General features: G+C 48.6%; 1 protein-coding gene across 2 annotated transcripts in view; it reads right to left on the reverse strand.

Moving 5' to 3' along the window:
* Positions 1-19,856, reverse strand: part of hmcn1 (hemicentin 1) — a 677,622-nt gene that overhangs the window by 179,638 nt on the left and 478,128 nt on the right. For both annotated transcript variants that reach the window (XM_038794621.1, XM_038794624.1), the window contains exons 55-59: positions 18,197-18,310; positions 17,592-17,779; positions 16,557-16,653; positions 16,154-16,315; positions 2,935-3,048 (exon numbers count right to left, since the gene is read on the reverse strand). In XM_038794621.1, the coding sequence (XP_038650549.1) occupies positions 2,935-3,048; positions 16,154-16,315; positions 16,557-16,653; positions 17,592-17,779; positions 18,197-18,310 (675 nt within the window). The remainder of the gene's footprint in view (positions 1-2,934; positions 3,049-16,153; positions 16,316-16,556; positions 16,654-17,591; positions 17,780-18,196; positions 18,311-19,856) is intronic.

Here is a 19,856-nt window from a genome sequence, read left to right on the forward strand (position 1 = left end):
AGCACTGCCACAAGTTTTTGTGCTATTTGAGATTCCTTTCAGACTCATTTTTTACAAGTTTCTTTTTAAATTGGATCAGAGCCTTGGGATACCAGATAACTAAAAGAATTAAGCAGTTCATAAATCTGCCCTGAAAAAGTTTCACTGAAACAATAATCCCAAATCCGGAGTTCAACTCTCCCTTACTAAAACGAGTAAGAAGTCTTACAACACCAGGTTAAAGCCCAACAGGTTTGTTTCAAACACGAGCTTTTGGAGCACTGGTCCTTCCTCAGGTGAATGGAGAGGTATGTTCCAGAAACATTTATATAGACAAAGTCAGAGATGCCAGACAATGCTTGGAATGCGAGCATTAGCGGGTAATTAAATCTTTACAGATCCAGAGATAGGGGTAATCCCAGGTTAAAGAGGTGTGAATTGTCTCAAGACAGGACAGTTGGTAGGATTTTGCAAGTCCAGGCCAGATGGTGGGGGGTGAATGTAATGCGACATGAATCCCAGGTCCCGGTTGAGGCCGCACTCGTGTGCGGAACCGAGCTATAAGTTTTTGCTCGGCAATTCTGCGTTGTCGAGTGTCCTGAAGACCGCCTTGGATAACGTTTACCCGGAGATCAGAGGCCGAGTGCCCTTGACTGCTGAAGTGTTCCCCGACTGGAAGGGAACATTCCTGCCTGGTGATTGTCACACGATGCCCGTTCATTCGTTGTCGCAGCGTCTGCATGGTCTCGCCAATGTACCACGCTTCGGGACATCCTTTCCTGCAGCATATGAGGTAGACTACATTGGTCGAGTCGCATGAGTATGTGCCGCGTACCTGGTGGGTGGCGTTTCCACGTGTAATGGTGGTATCCATGTCGATGATCTGGCATGTCTTGCAGAGATTGCCCTGGCAGGGTTATGTGGTGTTGTGGTCGCTGTTCTGAAGGCTGGGTAATTTGCTGCAAACAATGGTTTATTTGAGGTTGCGCGATTGTTTGAAGGCAAGTAGTGGGGGTGTGGGGATGACCTTGGCAAGATGTTCATCTTCTTTGATAATGTGTTGAAGGCTGCGAACATTGCTCGTCACAATGGATGTCTCGGCACTCTACACCAGCATCACCCATGACGACGGCATTGCTGCAACAGCCTCAGTCCTCAACACTGACAACTGCCAATCTCCAGACACAATTCTGCAACTCATCCGCTTCATTCTAGATCACAACGTCTTCACCTTCGACAGCAAATTCTTCATCCAGGCACACGGAACAGCCATGGGGACCAAATGCGCACCTCAATATGCCAACATCTTCATGCACAAGTTTGAACAAGACTTCCTCACCGCACAGGACCTTCAACCGACGTTATACACCAGATACATCGATGACATTTTTTTCCTTTGGACCCACAGCGAAGAATCACTGAAACGACTACATGAAGAGATCAATAAGTTCCATCCCACCATCAGACTCACCATGGACTATTCTCCAAATTCTGTTGCATTCTTGGACGCACTCATCTCCATCAAGGACGGTCACCTCAGCACTTCGCTTTATCGCAAGCCCACAGATAACCTCACGATGCTCCACTTCTCCAGCTTCCACCCTAAACACATAAAAGAAGCCATCCCCTATGGACAAGCCCTCCGTATATTCAGGATATGCTCAGATGAGGAGGAGCGTAGCAGACACCTACAGATGCTGAAAGATGCCCTTGTACGAACGGGATATGGCACTCGACTCATCGATCGACAGTTCCAACACGCCACAGTAAAAAACCGCACCGACCTCCTCAGAAGAGAAACACGGGACTCAACTGACAGAGTACCCTTCGTCGTCCAGTACTTTCCTGAGGCGGAGAAACTACGACATCTTCTTCGCAGCCTTCAACACATCATCAATGAAGATGAACATCTTGCCAAGGTCATCCCCACACCCCCACTACTTGCCTTCAAACAACCGCGCAACCTCAAACAAACCATTGTTTGCAGCAAATTACCCAGCCTTCAGAACAGCGACCACGACACCACAACCCTGCCAGGGCAATCTCTGCAAGACATGCCAGATTATCGACATGGATACCACCATTACATGTGGAAACACCACCCACCAGGTACGCGGCACATACTCGTGCGACTCGACCAATGTAGTCTACCTCATATGCTGCAGGAAAGGATGTCCCGAAGCGTGGTACATTGGCGAGACCATGCAGACACTGCGACAACGAATGAACGGGCATCGGGTGACAATCACCAGGCAGGAATGTTCTCTTCCAGTCGGGGAACACTTCAGCAGTCAAGGGCACTCGGCCTCTGATCTCCGGGTAAGCGTTATCCAAGGCGGTCTTCAGGACACGGGACAACGCAGAATTGCCGAGCAAAAACTTATAGCTAAGTCCCGCACGCATGAGTGCGGCCTCAACAGGGATCTTGGATTCATGTCGCATTACATTCACCCCCCACCATCTGGCCTGGATTTGCAAAATCCTACCAACTGTCCTGGCTTGAGACAATTCACACCTCTTTAACCTGGGATTACCCCCTATCTCTGGATCTGTAATGATTTGATTACCCGCTAATGCTCGCATTCCAAGCATTGTCTGGCATCTCTGACTTTGTCCGTATAAATGTTTCTGGAACATACCTCTCCATTCACCTGAGGAAGGAGCAGTGCACCGAAAGCTCATGTTTGAAACAAACCTGTTGGACTTTAACCTGGTGTTGTAAGACTTCTTACTGTGCTCACTCCAGCCCAACACCGGCATCTCCACATCATTACTAAGACGGGTTATACCTTGCTTATTCCATTTTACCCTCAATCGTTAATTCACATGGACAATACTGATTCCTGCGCAGTTCTCACACGCTCTTTTATGAAAACTCAATATATTATTGCTGTATAGTCTGTAATCTCTTCAGTTCCAATGCTCCTAATTGTGACTGTAAAGATATATACAAACCATAAACAGTGAGGTAAATCTGTTTTTCAGCTTCTCCTGCTTGATTCATGGCTAAACACGTGTATTTTCCTCCATCTGACTGCTTAGTCCGAGGCAACTGGACAGTTCGGCCTCCTGTAAAATAGAAAGATTTCAGAATCAAAAGCAGATTCCACTGCTCATCAAACTGAACTAATGGCTGGACAAATTATGTGGTGCTATATACACACACACTTGTGTCTATGAAATCCCACAGCGATAAGAGAAAACACTTTCTACATAATGCCAAAACCTATAAACTCTGAAAAGCAAAAGTGAAAAATAGCGTTAATTCTGCACTAAAATATATTTGTTTGGACAGCAACTTGACATTTTTAAGAGCTATTGCTGTCACCTAATACCTCTGTCCCACTCAACTTCTTTACTCTTTTTGAGTAATTACTTTTGCCAATTGTCTGTTTGGTTTACTGTATGTGTGGTTTCTGAGCTCTGATGATCATGGAACTATTAAAACCACAAAGGCCAAGAAGTATAATTTAGGACATAATAAATTAGACCATTTTGCCAGAGTTTTGCCTTATTTATTTTTGAGCAGTGAGAAACTTGCAGAATCTTTCTTGAGGAATGAATGAAGCTTACGATAGAGTGAACTGTGCAAGGGATGTGGAAGAAATGAGCTAGGCGAGCAGAATGGACTTTTTTTGTTTATTGTTTTCCTAAGTTTATCAGTAAACAAAATTGATCTCACTTTGCCGATCTTAAATTTGATTTTGATTGAAAGGTGAGTGAAAATATGAGCTGCATTTTCTTTAACTTTTATAATGTTCCCTCTTTCTAAGGCTCATTACTGCCTCTGAACTCCAATTTTCAGAATTATATTTTAAAATGTCTACCCACATTTGATCTAATCTCCAAATTAAAATAGTTAAGACCAAAAAGTTATTTAAATAAAATCCAAATGAAAACCCTATAATGTGAACTATTTTATAGTGCAAAGAAGATAGACTTGCCTTAGATTCGACATTACTTTGTGAATGTCCATGATCTGCTTAAATTCCACATGTTACTGAGAAGAGATGGATGGAAAAACCTGCAGGTCCAATCATTTTTCATGCTATGCTGCTGCCTTTGAAAATTGATATTTTGTCCTCTGCATTTTCACTCTCTCTTCTTTGTTCCCATCTCCAATGAAATACATGAGCTGGATGGTCTGTAACTAATTACTGTCACTCATACACTGCCTAACAAGGGATCTAATGCACATAAATGGAAACAGGTCCAGTGTCACAACGGATGGATATTGTAAGGAACATAAAGGATTAATGTAATGTTACTACTCTAGTCACTAGATGGTGCTATAGAGCAACCATATCAATATCACAGGCGAGATTCTCCGCAAATGCGGAGAATCGTAAAGGCTGCCTTGGGACAGGCCGTGACCCACGGCAGCCTTCACGCCCACTTCCGGGGCCGATTCTCCCCCCGGGCGGGGTTAGGAGCGCGGCCCCGTGCGTCACGGCCTTGACGACGGTCGTCAAGGCCACACGCCAAGCGTCACGCCGGCTGACACGGCCAATGACGTCAGCCGCGCATGCGCAGGTCGGACAACGGCAACTCATCACTCGGCTCATCTGCCTCGGAGAATCGCCGCTCGCCGTAAAAAACAACGAGCGGCGATTCGTTGTGTGGGTCGGGTGTGGGGGGGGGGGGGGGAGAATAGCGGGACGGCGTGAAAAATGTTGGGAGGCCCTCCTGCTATTCTCCCACCCGGCGTGGAGGGCGGAGAATCGCGCCCCACATGCCTCCTTGACTTCTGGGAGAGTGAGAGAGAGAGAGAAAGGGAGCCATACTGAGTAGATGTAAGATAGTTTATCTGATAGTGTCGTGTATTATTGACTTATCTAATTCTTTTTTTTTTATAAATGTTTTTATTCAGTTTTCGTATTTTATATTGAACAAATTACAAATTGTTAGGAGAGAGAAACAAAAAAAAAACAAACAAAAACAAACACGCAAAAATTAACATACATATTTACAGGTAAGCATCTTCGTAGTAGTAACTGCGCCCCCCCCCCCCCCCCAACATGTTTATTTAGCTTGGTTTTGGGCCTTAGCTAGCCATCGAACCCCCGTAACGAACCTGTAGCCCCCCCCCTCCCGCTACCTTCCCCCGACTATTCTTCCTCTTGTACATTGGCCACAAATAGGTCCCGGAACAGTTGCATGAATGGCTCCCACGTTCTGTGGAAGCCGTCGTCCGACCCTCGGATGGCAAATTTGATTTTCTCCATTTGGAGAGATTCCGAGAGGTCGGACAGCCAGTCCGCAGCTCTGGGCGGTGCTGCTGACCGCCAGCCAAACAGGATTCTACGGCGGGCGATCAGGGAGGCAAAGGCAAGGGCGTCCGCCCTCCTCCCCAGGAATAGATCTGGCTGGTCTGAAACCCCGAAGACCGCCACTATCGGGCATGGCTCCACCCTCACCCCCACCACTTTGGACATAGCCTCGAAGAAGGCTGTCCAGTACTCCACAAGTCTGGGGCAAGACCAGAACATGTGGGCGTGGTTGGCCGGGCCTCTTTGGCACCGCTCACATCTGTCTTCCACCTCCGGGAAGAACCTACTCATACGGGTTCTTGTTAGGTGGGCTCTATGTACCACTTTTAGTTGCGTCAGGCTGAGCCTTGCGCACGTGGAGGTGGAGTTGACCCTATGCAGTGCTTCGCTCCAGAGTCCCCACCCTATCTCCATCCCCAGGTCGTCCTCCCATTTCCTCCTTGTTGCGTCCAGTACGGTGTCGTCCCTATCTACCAGTCGGTCATACATGTCACTACAGTTCCCTTTCTCTAGGATACTTGCGTCCAGTAGGTCTTCCAGTAGTGTCTGTCGTGGCGGTTGTGGGTACGTCCTTGTCTCCTTTCGTAGGAAGTTTTTGAGCTGCAGGTACCGTAGCTCGTTCCCCCCAGCTAGCTGAAATTTCTCTGTCAGTTCGTCCAGTGTTGCGATCCTGTCGTCCGTGTATAGGTCCCTGACTGTCAATGTTCCCCCATCCTGCCTCCACCTTTTGAAGGTGGCGTCGGTCAGTGCTGGTTTGAACCTATGGTTGTTGCAGATGGGAGCCCTGTTCGACATTTTGGTCAGGCCAAGTTGCTGCCGCAGTTGGTTCCAGGATTGGAGGGTGGCTGTCACCACTGGGCTGCTGGAGTGTTTTTTGGGTGGGGATGGGAGTGCTGCCGTGGCGAGGGCCCGGAGGGAGGTTCCCATGCAGGAGGCCTCCTCCGCACGCACCCACTCAGCTTCTGGCTCCTGGATCCATCCCCTTACTCGCTCGGCTGTTGCCGCCCAGTGGTAGAATTGTAGATTCGGGAGGGCTAGCCCCCCCCTGGATTTTGTTTTTTGTGTGACCTTCTTTGGGATCCTAGCATTTTTACCCCCCCATACGAACGCCATGATGAGTTTGTCCAGCGCTTTGAAAAAGGCCTTGGGGATGTAGATCGGAATGGATCTAAACAGGAAGAGGAACCTGGGCAGTACGTTCATTTTGATCGTCTGGACCCTCCCCGCGAGGGAGAGCGGGAGTGTGTTCCATCTTTGCAGGTCCTTTTTAACTTCCTCCGTCAGGCTGGTGAGGTTCCATTTGTGGATCCCTTTCCAGTCATGGGCTATTTGGATCCCCAGGTAGCGGAATTTATGTCGGGCTTGTTTGAACGGCAGCCCCTTTAGTGCTGCCCCCCCCCCCCCCCTTGCGGGTGTAATGGGAAGATCTCACTTTTGCTCATGTTGAGTTTGTAGCCCGAGAAGGTTCCAAACTCTTTCAGGAGCGCGATGATTCCGTCCATGCTGCTTTGTGGGTCCGAGATATAGAGGAGCAGATCATCCGCATAGAGTGAGACTCTGTGCTCTCTACCTCCCCTTCGGATCCCCCTCCAATTTTTTGCTGCCCTGAGCGCGATTGCTAGCGGTTCAATTGCTAGTGCGAACAGCAGCGGGGACAGTGGGCATCCTTGTCTGGTGCCCCTGTGCAGCTGGAAGTATTGGGAGTTGGTATTGTTGGTCTGTACACTCGCCATGGGAGCGTTGTACAGGAGCTTTACCCAAGCGGTGAACCCTGTTCCAAGCCCGAACCGCTCCAGTACCTCTATGAGGTATTTCCACTCGACTCTGTCGAAGGCCTTTTCTGCGTCCAGGGAGACGATCACCTCTTGTGTTCTCTCCCCGGAGGGGGTCATTATCACGTTCAGCAGGCGCCTGATGTTCACGGTCAGCTGTCTACCTTTGACAAAGCCCGTCTGGTCCTCTGTGACCACCTCAGGTACACAGTCTTCTAGCCTTTTGGCTAGGATTTTGGCCAGTATTTTGGCGTCTGCATTCAGCAGAGATATGGGTCTGTATGACCCACATTCCGTTGGGTCTTTGTCTTTCTTAGGTATCAGCGAGATTGAGGCCTGTGCTAACGTGGGTGGCAACGTGCCCCTAGCTAGCGAGTCTGTGAACATCTCCCGCAGGTGCGGGGCCAGCGCTGTCGCAAATTTTTTGTAGAAGTCCGCCGGGAATCCGTCCGGTCCCGGCGCCTTCCCCGCCTGCATGGAGCTAATGCTCTCCATGATCTCTCCCAGTGCTAGTGGTGCTTCCAGATCCCGTTTTCTGCCCTCTCCCACAACTGGTATGTTCAGTCCGTCAAGAAACCGGTTCATCCCCGCCTTCCCCGTTGGGGGCTCTGAGGTGTACAGCTCTTGGTAGAAGGCCTTGAAGGTTTTGTTAATCCTCTCTGGTTCTGTTTCCAACGTGCCTCTGGTATCTCTGATTTGCGCAATTTCTCTGCTGGCTGCCTGCTTTCTCAGCTGGTGGGCCAACAGGCGGCTGGCTTTGTCTCCGTGTTCGTATAGGGCCCCGCGTGCCTGGCGGAGTTGGTGTACTGCTTTCCTGGTGGAGAGCAGGTCAAAGTTCCTTTGTAATTCTTTTCTCTCCTCCAGGAGTTCTACAGTCGGGGCCTCGGAGTATTTATGGTCTACCTCCAGTATGGAGTCGACCAGCTTCTGCCTAGCCACCCTTTCCTCCCTATCTCTTTGCGCTTTGTAGGCTATGATTTCCCCTCTTAGTACTGCCTTAAGCGCTTCCCAGAACGTGGAGGGTGAGACCTCCCCGTTTTGGTTGATCTCAGTGTACTCCGCTATGGCCTGCGCTATCCTTTCGCTGAAGGCCTTGTCAGCTAGTAAGGCACCGTCCAACCTCCATTTGGGGCGCTGGGCCCTTCCCGTCTCTAGCCGCACATCCATGTAGTGTGGAGCGTGGTCTGATATCACAATTGCGGAGTATTCCACCTTGTCTATCTCTGGAAGCACCGTTTTCCCCACCACAAAGAAGTCAATTCTGGTGTACACGTTGTGTACTGGGGAGAAGAAAGAGAATTCTTTCTCCCCCGGGTGGGCGAATCTCCAGGGGTCTACTGCTCCCATCTGCTCCATATAGTGGCTGAGTTCCCTTGCCATGTTTGAGGTTTTCCCCGTTCTGGGGTTTGATCTGTCCGTCGTTGGGTCCTGTACACAGTTGAAGTCCCCCCCCATGATTAGTCGGTGCGTCGCTATGTCCGGGATTTCTGCCATGGTCTTTTGGATGAAGCTCGTGTCGTCCCAGTTGGGCGCGTACACGTTAACTAGAACTACCGGCGCCCCATCCAGGGCCCCGCTGACCATGACATACCGTCCCCCTGGGTCCGTAACCGTCTTTGTCGCCCTAAACATTGTCCTCTTGCCAATCAGGATCGCCACCCCCCCTGGCCCTTGCCCCATAGCAGGAATGATAGGTTTGTCCCACCCAGCCCTTTCTTACCCGCAGTTGGTCCTGCTCCCTCAAGTGCGTCTCTTGGAGGAAGACTATGTCGGCCCTCATGTTTCTAAGGTGGGTGAGGACTCTAGATCTCTTCACTGGGCCGTTAAGTCCCCTTACGTTCCAGGTGACTATTCTGGTGGGGGGCTTCTGCCCCCTTGCTCCTGTGGGGTTAACCATATTTGTCCGGTGGACGCGCCCCTGCCCTCTGGGGTTTCCCTTTGTTAGGGGGCCGTCCAGGATGTCCACTATCACTGCTCTCCCCATGCGGTCGGGTCCCTGCGCTCCGGGGTTCCCCCTTGTCCCGGGGACACCCGCCATGGCCGTCCACTTTGTGTCCGCCACGCGGGTAGTCCCCTGCACTCCGGGGGGCCCCTTCACCCACAGACCGTACTGGGTGGGTGCTTGCAGCAGTTCCCTGTTTCGAGCCCTTGTCTGTGGCACTTTGTGGCCCTATTCCCTTACTGGCCTCTTTTGTCCCTTCGTCCCTGCGTTTCCCCTCCCTGGTCTCTCGCCCCCCGAGTGCCCCCCCCCCCCGCTCTATCCCTTTCGGGGATACCCCTGTGTACCCCTCCATTGCCCCTCTCTCCCCCATTCCTGTCCCCATTTGCTTTCCCACCTTTGATGGGTGATCCCCCCCCTCCCCTGCCTGGCGCCTTACCCCCTGTTGGGGGTGCGCTGCGACCCTGCTCTGTTGCGCGCCCCCTTCGCTAGCTTTCCTGCTAGCACGGTGGCTCCCCTCTCGGAGGTTGCTGTCCCGCTTCCCCTCTCCCCTCTCCAGTACTCCCGTTCCCTCGTGCCGGGGCCTGGCCTCCCACCTGGAGCGGGCCCTTGGGCATTGGGTTGTTTTCCGTTCTGGGTGTTCCTGCCAGGGGGGAGGGGGCTGGCTTTGCCTCGCCCCTCCCCACCCCCCCGTCGGCATGACGTATCTCCTTGCCATGGGCCCCTCGTCCCTACTTCCCATGGCGTTTTTCCAGCGCGTGCTCCTCGACGAATCTATTCGCCTCGGCAGGGGCTGTAAAGAAATATTCCTTGTGTTGGTATGTGACCCAGAGTTTTGCTGGGTACAGCATACCAAAACGTACTTTGTTCTTATAGAGAGCTGCTTTCGCTCTGTTGAACTCCGCCCGTCTCTTAGCTATGTCCGCTCCAAAATCCTCGTAGATTCGGATGGCGTGCCCGTCCCAATTGCAGGCTCTATTCTCCTTGGCCCAGCGCAGGATTGTCTCCCTATCCCGGTACCGGTGCAGTCTGGCTATAACTGCTCTCGGTTTTTCCCCTTCCTTGGGCTTCGGGCGCAGTGACCGATGAGCTCTGTCCATTTCCGGTGGGGTGGGAAAAGTTTCCCGCCCCACTAAGGAGCCCAGCATCGCAGCCACGAATGTTGTGGGATTTCTACCCTCTATCCCCTCTGGCAGGCCCACTATCTTAATATTTTGCCTTCTCGAGCTGATCTCCTGGTCGTCTACCCTGCCCTTCAGGCTCCCCTGTGTTGCACTCAGTTTCACCATTCCCCTCTCCAGGGATATGACCCGGTCGCTCGCGTCAGTCGCTGCCTTCTCCAGCTCTTTAATGGTTGCCCCCTGGGCTTCCAGTATCTTCCCTTGGGCTTCCAGTATCTTCCCTTGGGCATCCACTTTCTTCTCCAATCTGGTCAGAACCTGCTGCACCCCTGACATGGCCCTGGTCACTGCTGCCTGTGCTGCGGCCTCTGCGTCTGCTTTCCCCTCTGCCTTGATTGCCTGCAGCTGCTCCCTCACCACCTCGGCAAAGGCTTCCTTCCAATTCACGCCCCCCTCTAACCCCAGGGGAGAGGTTGCCCGCCCGTCCAGCTCTTCTGGATGCGGCGAAGCATCCTTCCCGCCGCTTCGCGTGTTGACTCGTTCGCCCGAGCTGCCTTTCCCTTTGCCCAGTCTACTTCCGGTGCCCCCTTTCTCTTGGCTCCCTTCTGGCACTTTTTTCTCCCCCTTCCCCTTCATCTTTTCTTCTCTCCTTGTTCTTCTTTTTCCCCCTTTTCCGCACCCTATTTTTATTTTATTTATTATTATATATCTATATATGTATATATATATATATATATATTTTTATTTTTTTTTAAATTTATTTCCCCTACCCCTTTTCTCTTTACCAGTTTTCTTTTGGGAAGAACAGAAATACAAGTCTCTTTTTTCTTTTGTCTTCTTTCCCCCCTCAACCAGGAGAGAGAGAGAGTCCCTTTGTCTTTGCCACGTGGTGGTCACAGCAGTTGGGGGGGGGGGGGAGGGGCGAGTGGGCCGGTGGTCGCTGCCGGTTGGGGGGGGGGTGTCCCCGCTGCTGGCTGGGGGGGGGGGGTGTCCCCGCTGCTGGCTGGGGGGGGGGTGTCCCCGCTGCTGGCTGGGGGGGGGGGGGTGTCCCCGCTGCTGGCTGGGGGGGGGGGGGGGTGTCCCCGCTGCTGGCTGGGGGGGGGGGGGTGTCCCCGCTGCTGGCTGGGGGGGGGGGTGTCCCCGCTGCTGGCTGGGGGGGGGGGGTGTCCCCGCTGCTGGCTGGGGGGGGGGTGTCCCCGCTGCTGGCTGGGGGGGGGTGGGGTGGTCCCCGCTGCTGGCTGGAGGGGGGGGGGGGAGAGAAGAGGGGCCGCCGCCGCCGCACCGCTCCTGGCCCGCGTGGGGGGGGGGGGGGGAAGAGAAGAGGGGCCGCCGCCGCCGCACCGCTCCTGGCCCGCGTGGTGGGGGGGGGGGGGGGGGAGAGAAGAGGGGCCGCCGCCGCCGCCGCACCGCTCCTGGCCCGCGTGGGGGGGGGAGAGAGAAGAGGGGCCGCCGCCGCCGCCGCCGCACCGCTCCTGGCCCGCGTGGGGGGGGGAGGGAGAGGGGATGGACCTGCTGCTGTTGGGCCCCCCTGTCGCCGCTCCGCTGCCGCTCCGGCTCCGGCTCCTCCGCTCCCGCTCCGGCTCCTCGGCTCCGGCTCCTCCGCTCCCGCTCCGGCTCCTCGGCTCCTCCGCTCCGGCTCTTCCGCTCCGGCTCCGGCTCCGGCTCCTCTGCCGGCGCTCCTCCTCCGCCGTCCGGCCTGTCGGGGGGGGGGGGGGGGGGGGGTTGTTCTTCTTGTCTGCCGCTTGCGGGAGCCCCTCTCCCTGCGACCTCCTCGCTCGCCGCCCGGAAGTCAAGTGTCGACTTATCTAATTCTTTAGCAAATGTTAGAATCTAATAAAATGTAGAGCAATAAATTAGCTGTTTGTTAAACACTGCTTGCTGTTCTTTGTCAACACTGTAACCTTCACCATCCTGAAGAACAATACAAGGAACACGACATCCAGGGCAAAGAAATTCCAGTTCTAGACATGTGAAATCTCCAGGAGCCAAAACATGCTTCAGTGTATAACAGTGCCAGAATTGTGTGGCTGGGCAATGGTGGCTATAATTCTGTGGGGATCTACCATACTCGGATGGTGGAAAAAACTGGGTCACGTGGGTGGGGAGGGGGGGGGCTTGTGCACTGGATTCTTGTTAATGGAAGGACAAATTCACCTGCAAACTCATCAGATAAATACAAAACTTCTCAGCAACATTAGATTTAAAATCATCGTTGGTGACCAAAAAAATGCAAATGATTTGAAGAGTAGTGATTTGGCTTTGACCTTTGTGAGGACTCCAAACTTGCTATTACTTTCATACACGTCAATTGTATGGTATATTCTGTTTCTAGCTGGTTTACTATTCTGCTACTGAATATTGAAAAGCAGCTGTAACAAATTATAGGAATGAGACAACTCCCAGCAACTATATAATTGAACTGCCACAGTGACGAGGATATGTTAATATCAAAGGGATTTAAAAGTCTATATACATCAACTGTTTGAAACTTAGCAGTATTCTTCTCCCTAATGTAATATAGGGCTGGATTTTAAACTCAGTTGGTGGGTTGAAGACAGGGGTGGGGCTGAGTTTGGCCTTCCTGCCACCTAACCTCCTGCCCTTGACCCAACTCAAATTGTATGGTGGGGGAGGGGGGGGGGGTGCAGTGGAGGCATTGGGTGGTCCATCTGCCCTTGTGGTTATTGAGGCTCTTAAGTCACCAATTGATGACCAATTAAGGGCCCCATCCTACCTCATTGCTACTTTACCCATGGGAGGAGGAGGCCTATGCCAAGTGGGTAGTCCAGCAGCTTTAGGTATGCAGACAGAGGTTGAGCAAGTTGAGGGAGCATCCTTTGATAGCTCCCCGTGCCCATTAGAGACACCCCCGCCAATATCACACTTCCCACTTTACCCTTCCCTGCTGGACACTCAACCTCAACTCGTAGAATCATAGAACGGTAATGGTGCAGGAAGAGACCATTCAGTCCATTGTGTCTGCAGTGCCCAAAAAGAGAAAAAATAAACTAGCCACTTATTTTAATTCCATTTCCCAGCACTTGGTCCATAGCCTTACAGGCTACAGACTCAGCACCAGGTACCTTTTAAAAGAGTTGGGATTTTCAGCCTCAACCACCATTTAGGTCGTGAATTCCAGACACCACCCTTTTGATGAAAAGGTCTTCACTATCAACTACACGGCCAATTTTTATGTCATCTGTAAATTTCCCAACCATGTCACCCACCTTAAAGTCTAAATCATTGATATATACAATAAATAGCAAAGAACCCAAGGCCTGAGGAATACCATCGGAAAATGTTTTCCATTTGTAAAAACATCCATCAACCATTATCCTTTGTTTCCGGTCGCTGAGCCAATTTTGGATCCAACCTGCCACCTTGCAGTCTTGCAGCACAGTGGATCGCATCCCTATCTCTGGGCCTGAAGCTCCAGATTTGGGTCTCACCCTCAGGGCTTGATGGCCAAAGAATGTGCGTTCATAACATAGTCACGCAGGTTGTGTGTGTCAACCTGCAAATCCTTCCAACGCACCAATGGCTTGCGGTAAGAGGAGAGACTCTTGGACAGACATGCTTGATGTGGAGTGGTGCCCCACAAGCTATAGGCCCCTGGCGACAAACCTGCGATCTGTTCCGGGAATTACTAGCCATGGAAATGGATGAAAGTCTCTGCCTTAGTGCACCACTAAATGCAGAAAGAGAACTGGAATCTTCCCCTGCATCCCATGAGATCTTACTTTTCTGACTAGTCTGCCATATGGTACCTTGTCAAATGCCTTGCTGAAATCCATGTAGACAATATCCACTTCACTACCCTCATCAATCCTTCTCATTACTTCCTCAAAAAATTATATTCAGTTAGTAAGACACGATTCTTCCACAAACAAAACCATGCTGACGTTCCCTGATCAATCTGTGCCTAAGTGACAGTTTATCCTGTCTCTCAGAATGGTTACCCACAACTCTAGCAACCCACTTCACCCTTCCCCAGGCAATCCTGCCAGGCTGACTCCGGCTAAGTTTCCACATCTCAGCTTGGTGTCTGGCTCTCGCGATGCTCTTCACTGAGAACATTCTGTAGTCCCAGCAATGGACTACCGAGCTGCCGGTCATCCATTGGCTATTAAATGACAATGGAACAACTGTTGTTCCTGTGGGCGGTCTCCCCTCTGATATTTTGGCTGGGGGAAGGGTGGTGGGAGCGCAGGGACTGTGACGGCCCATAGAATCCAGCCCACAATTTCCGAGAACTGACACAAATTTGACTGTAACCTTCACAGGAACTTTTCCTTTTGTTTGTAGTTTTGTTCCGCATCTTTTTCTGTGCTAATGAATCAAAGAATTACAGAATCATCGAATCATCCAATCCCTACAGTGCAGGATGCCATACGGCCTATCGACTCTGCACTGACCATCTGAAAGAGCACTCCACCCAGGTCCACCCCCCCCCCAATTCACCTCACCCTATCCCCGTAACCCCAAAACTAACCTACACATCTATACATCCCTGGACACTAAGGGGCAATTTATTATGGCCAATCCACTAACCCGCACGTCTTTGGACGGTGGGAAGAAACTGGAGCACCCGGAGGAAATCCACTCAGGCACAGGAAGAATGTGCAAACTCCACACAGAGAGTCAGCCAAGGCCGGAATTGAACCCAGGTCCCTAGTGGTGTGAGGCAGCACTGCTAACCACTGTGCCACCATGTCGCTCCCTTGCTTTTTTCTCCCTATCTCCCTCAAGGTAATTACCATCGAACAATCTTTATTTTGGAGAATAATATAGCTTTTCTGTGGTTTTGCTTTGATTGCTTCTGAACAAAAGGGGCATACAATAGTTTATCTTCATGCAGCTAGGCTTCCATTTGATGACCCTTGGTCTAACCATTTGTCACCTGGACTCAAAATGTTAGCTCTTTTTTCTCTCTACAGATGCTGCCAGACCTGCTGAGATTTTCCAGCATTTTCTCTTTGGTTTCAGATTCCAGCATTCGCAGTAATTTGCTTTTATCCAATGACAGCCCTCCTCCCATTTGGTTCCCGTACAGGCGTCGCCGAAGAGGCGCCGGAATGTGGCGACTAGGGGCTTTTCACAGCAACTTCATTGAAGACTACTTGTGACAATAAGCGACTATTATTATTAAATGTACAACGTGGATACGCCACACATTGTATGGCACACCTTAGGCAACCAATAGTGTTCATGAGTAAATTAGGGCAGGGTCAGGAACAAAAAGGAAAAAGAGCTGGGATTGGAGTGGCATTGGACCCACAAGTATTCATTTCCATCAAAAACATTACATATGAACAATGATATACAGACGGACTCCATCCTAAGTTTATTAACCTTTCAAATATGTGAACTCCCAACTTCCATTCTGAAAACATAGACTCGATCTCTGAAAATAAATGTTTGTGCTTAATCATTTTCAAGTAGGGCTGAGTTTCCCTTGAATAATGAGATGACATGCAAACATCAAAGTGTGGATTTTTATAGCAGGGACAGGAACCAGATATCCAGATGAATTCCGAGTCCTGAGCCTACATCTGAACTGCATCACTACTGAAGGAGGCAAGCTCGTTGCCTAATTAGAAGTGTTGTGAGCCTCAATAAGAGACAGGATCTAGCTGCCTGATTCCAGTGACAAAGGCAGGTGGGAGCCATGTTGGGGTCTGCCACCGCTGTGGCGTTTTGTATTTATCTGACGAGTTTGCAGGTGGGTTTTGGACAGGAGCCATAACAAGCTCCTAACTGGTGATGGGCGTGTGTTGTTCCTTTCCCACCTGCAAGCCCTTTGAAAATTTCAAACTGTCCCAGAGGTGACATGAATTAATATGTGACACTCATTCCCACACTCACCAGCAATAGAGAATTCAGCTAAAGACTCTGGGTACTGACCATGGTAATGTGAGCCTAATTTGGATGAATTCATAGTACCGTGAGTGGCAGATACTACAAACAGTGGGGAGTGGACTGCGCTAATATCTCAGCCATCAAGACCAATCAAGTTGTCAGTCAAGTGAAGATTCCAAAGAAAACTGCAAAACAAATGATCCAATTTCTTACCCGGCAAAATAAGAATGTTGGTGTTGGACTGCAGAGGTATCCCGTCCTTCAGCCAGCTGAGGCTGGGTGGTGGAAATGCTGAGGCCTCACATGTCAAAGAGATGAAGTTGCTTATAACAACAGTCATGTTCTCTGGGTTGATGCCCACGATACTGGGAGGCACTGCGAAATACAACATTAATTTTCATTTTTAAACTTTCTTTTGAAAATGCAATTTCTCTATGACAGCAATACAGATCAGGTCAGAATGTAACAGGGGCTAATTTACTATTTCCTGATTTTGTTATTTGTATGGTTTTCATTCTATTACTGGTAATGTAGAATATCTTCAGAGTAGATTTTTTGGGGTTTCTGATTTTGCCAATGCATCACATGAAACTGCTGTGATAACAATGTCACTCACCATGCACATTCAAGTTGAAATATTTTTCTGTGTTTCCAGCTACATTTTCTGCAACACAAACATATCTGCCTGTATCTGACACGTGAGCATTGCGGACCTGTTAGTGGAAGTAAGAACAAAACCTTAATAACATTTACAATGACTTGGGAATGCCCAGTCAATTTAAATTGTAATTTGACATTTTATACCCTGTCCAATATTTTTCTTCTTCACTTCTTCTCTGCCAGTTGGGAAGGTGCTAAGGTATGCTTCCAGTGCACTATAGACAGTGAACTTATTGATTTTAAGCACACTGTAGCCAGGTCTAGTGATGCCATGATATCCACTCTCTTGCCAACAGGCATTACTGACTAAAAACTTAGCTTATTTTTCCTCGCTAGACCAGGGAGACACAGGCCAATTACAGAACACTACTGCTATTCCAGCTGGAACAAGGCCAAGTTGGCAGGCTGTACAGGGCCTACACAACTCCATTCCTCACAAGAAAGTGCACTCATCCGTTGAGCCTTTGAGGAAGGGTCATGTCCAGTTTTCTGAAACTTTAATTGTTTTCGTTATTTGTAAAATAACTCACATATAGTTGCTGTACTCCTTTATAAATATACTTTGTACACCATTTTACTGACACATCATCGAATGTCTCCTGTTTACAGCTTTAATCTGCTTGGCTTCAAGTAATACAATTGGCAAAATTATGGTATAAAATTAAGTATCCCTTCATTAATTTCAAGCAGAGAAAAGTAATTTCAGGATCATTAGTAGATTATAATTTTGAGCAGTTTTGTATGTGCACTATATGTTTTCATTTGGTGAGACATGCCATTTTCCAATCGCTAACAACAGGCCAAGCTACTGGACATGTTAAAAGTACCTCATGTGCCTTCTGCAACCTCTTCAATAGCCTGTTTTAGGAATGTATTTAAAACTCGGTGAAAATAATGAGATAGAAGAAATGTTAGATGGATTGTTGATAATTAAATGAACCATCTTAACAATGTCCCATTAAATTAAATCGTTCATAGCAGGGGTCCAAACCTGAAGAGTTCGTCCATTGGACAGGAGTTTGTGGGTATCGTCTGCTTTCAATGGTTGTCCGTCCTTAAGCCAGGAGATTTTGGGAGTGGGAGTTCCGTTCACCATACAGTCCAACATAATAGTCTTGTTTATCAACACGATTACTTCTTCTGGTAAATCAGTATCAGCCCCTTTAATAGTAGGAGGAGCTAGATGGTAAAGCACAGTGATGTCAGAAATTACTTAACAATATCTTTCTCAACTTCATGTCAGCAACATTAACAAACTACAGCAATGGAAAATCATCCGTTTGGCCTGCTTTATATAATAAATGAGTTGCACTGAGTTCCTGGGTTCAGTTGACATCATAATCTGAGATTGGGCAGAGTGAACCAACTTCTAGTTAAACAGTTCCAATTTCTAATACGAGTAAAGGAGCAGGATTCTTGTGGTCAGTTGTTATTTTATTTATTTCATTGCAAATTACAGTTTGCTCAGCCATTTAATTGGGGTTGATAATTGTGACCAAGGGTGCAGGATAAAAGGAGATTGATTCAGCTTTTAAAAAAAATTAATATAATTCATAAACTTGAGCATTATTCTGCCCCGAAACTCATGATACTTACTCATAACTCTCAGTTCATAGTGAATTGAATCTTCCCCTGCCTCATTCATAGCCACACACGTATACCTCCCAGCATCCTCTATTTGCGCTCTGGGAATCTGTAACACACGTCCTCCTAATAGATAATGAAGACAAATTGATGTAGTTGAATGATTAAGCTTTAAGAACATATTGCTTTTATTCTAATACTAGAATACTGGAAGGAATTCATATGGTGTCCTAAATCGGGAAGTCAACTCATATTCTATAAATACTAATGGTTTACTGCTGTGCTGCTCACAGGTTTTCTGGGTTCTGCAGCTCATTTGCATATTCAGCCAACTATATCCTTCCCTTGGACCCCTTTCAGGTCACCATTTTAGTGTTTCATTCATTCAGGGTGATGAAATGAAAAGTAGGGAGCAGTTTGTGTTGAATGCAAGAAAGGGACATATCTCATATTATTTTACAGTATTGCATCAGACAGTATGACTGCTTGAGCTGTGATTGAGATGTCACAAAAATGAAATAATCATTGATTTGCAGGTGAAGTGTTCTGCTAATTAATCTTGAGAACTATTTACTTGTTTACAGATAGCTAGCTAATAGAATATTGTTCATTTTGAAGAACCCCCTGGGGTGTAGATCATTTCTGAGGGATATTGTGTTTGTTCTTGGCTAAACAAGTCAAGGGACATAATGCAAGGAGAGATAAAATAATGCCTTGGGTGCAGAAGATGTAGTTATTGGGAGGAGACAGGTCTGTCTGAAAAGTGAGTTGGTCCTAAAACTTACAGCTGAACAAAGGTGTTTTAGTTTGGTCCTGAAAGGTTCTCTCTCCAAAGGATCTACACAGAGAAAAGCAAGTAGAAACCTGGTTGTTAACTTCATTCATAAGTGGTATTTGAAATGTATTGGTTGCTTAATTGGAATATAGTGGCAGGTTTAGGAAGTAAGCTCAAGTTCACTCTTTTACTTAAATATTGTTGTAACTGTGAACATTAAACCTATTTATTTGTTGCTAATGTGATTAATTAACATTTAAATTAACATTTGTTTTAAACGAAAATATATTTATTGGTCAATGTTATCACTCCTGTGATGCAGTAACAACAATTCCTCATAGTTTTACAAATTGCAAATCGTTGGGATCCTAACAAGTTCCCGAGGAAAGCAATGCGAGGTCCAGGCACATAATTGCAGCACCTGTGTCCACTGTTGCTATGGCACAAATTATGTAGAGTCACATATTTCTGTAATCTTAAGGTCATCACAATACAGCCAACTAAAGCGATGGGGGAATATATTCCACTGTACAGGGTGAACAGCGAAGTGGCAGAGGAACAGCGAGAATTTCCTGCTTACGTTATGTCTGGTGATTGGCATAACTTGCATAGGAAATCCAGGCCAGAGTGTTCAGACAATGGCCTGTGTTCTGGATAAATTCCATATACATGGAGTGCAGCTTGCAGCATCTATACACAGGACAACAGAGTGCCAGAGTAAAAGTGGGTGAAAGGGGAGCGGTGCCTTGATGAAATTGATATGTTTGAAGGGATGAAAATTAGCAGTGCCACTGGGAAAATGGGAGAGGAAACTAAAATCAAAATTTAAGCAAAATTGGAGGGGTATTTGAGTGCTATGTAATTAGAGTGGAAAGGGTTTAACTGTAGGAGGAGAAA

The sequence above is a fragment of the Scyliorhinus canicula genome, chromosome 4 (assembly GCF_902713615.1).
Source record: "Scyliorhinus canicula chromosome 4, sScyCan1.1, whole genome shotgun sequence".
Classification (NCBI taxonomy): Eukaryota; Metazoa; Chordata; class Chondrichthyes; order Carcharhiniformes; family Scyliorhinidae; genus Scyliorhinus; species Scyliorhinus canicula.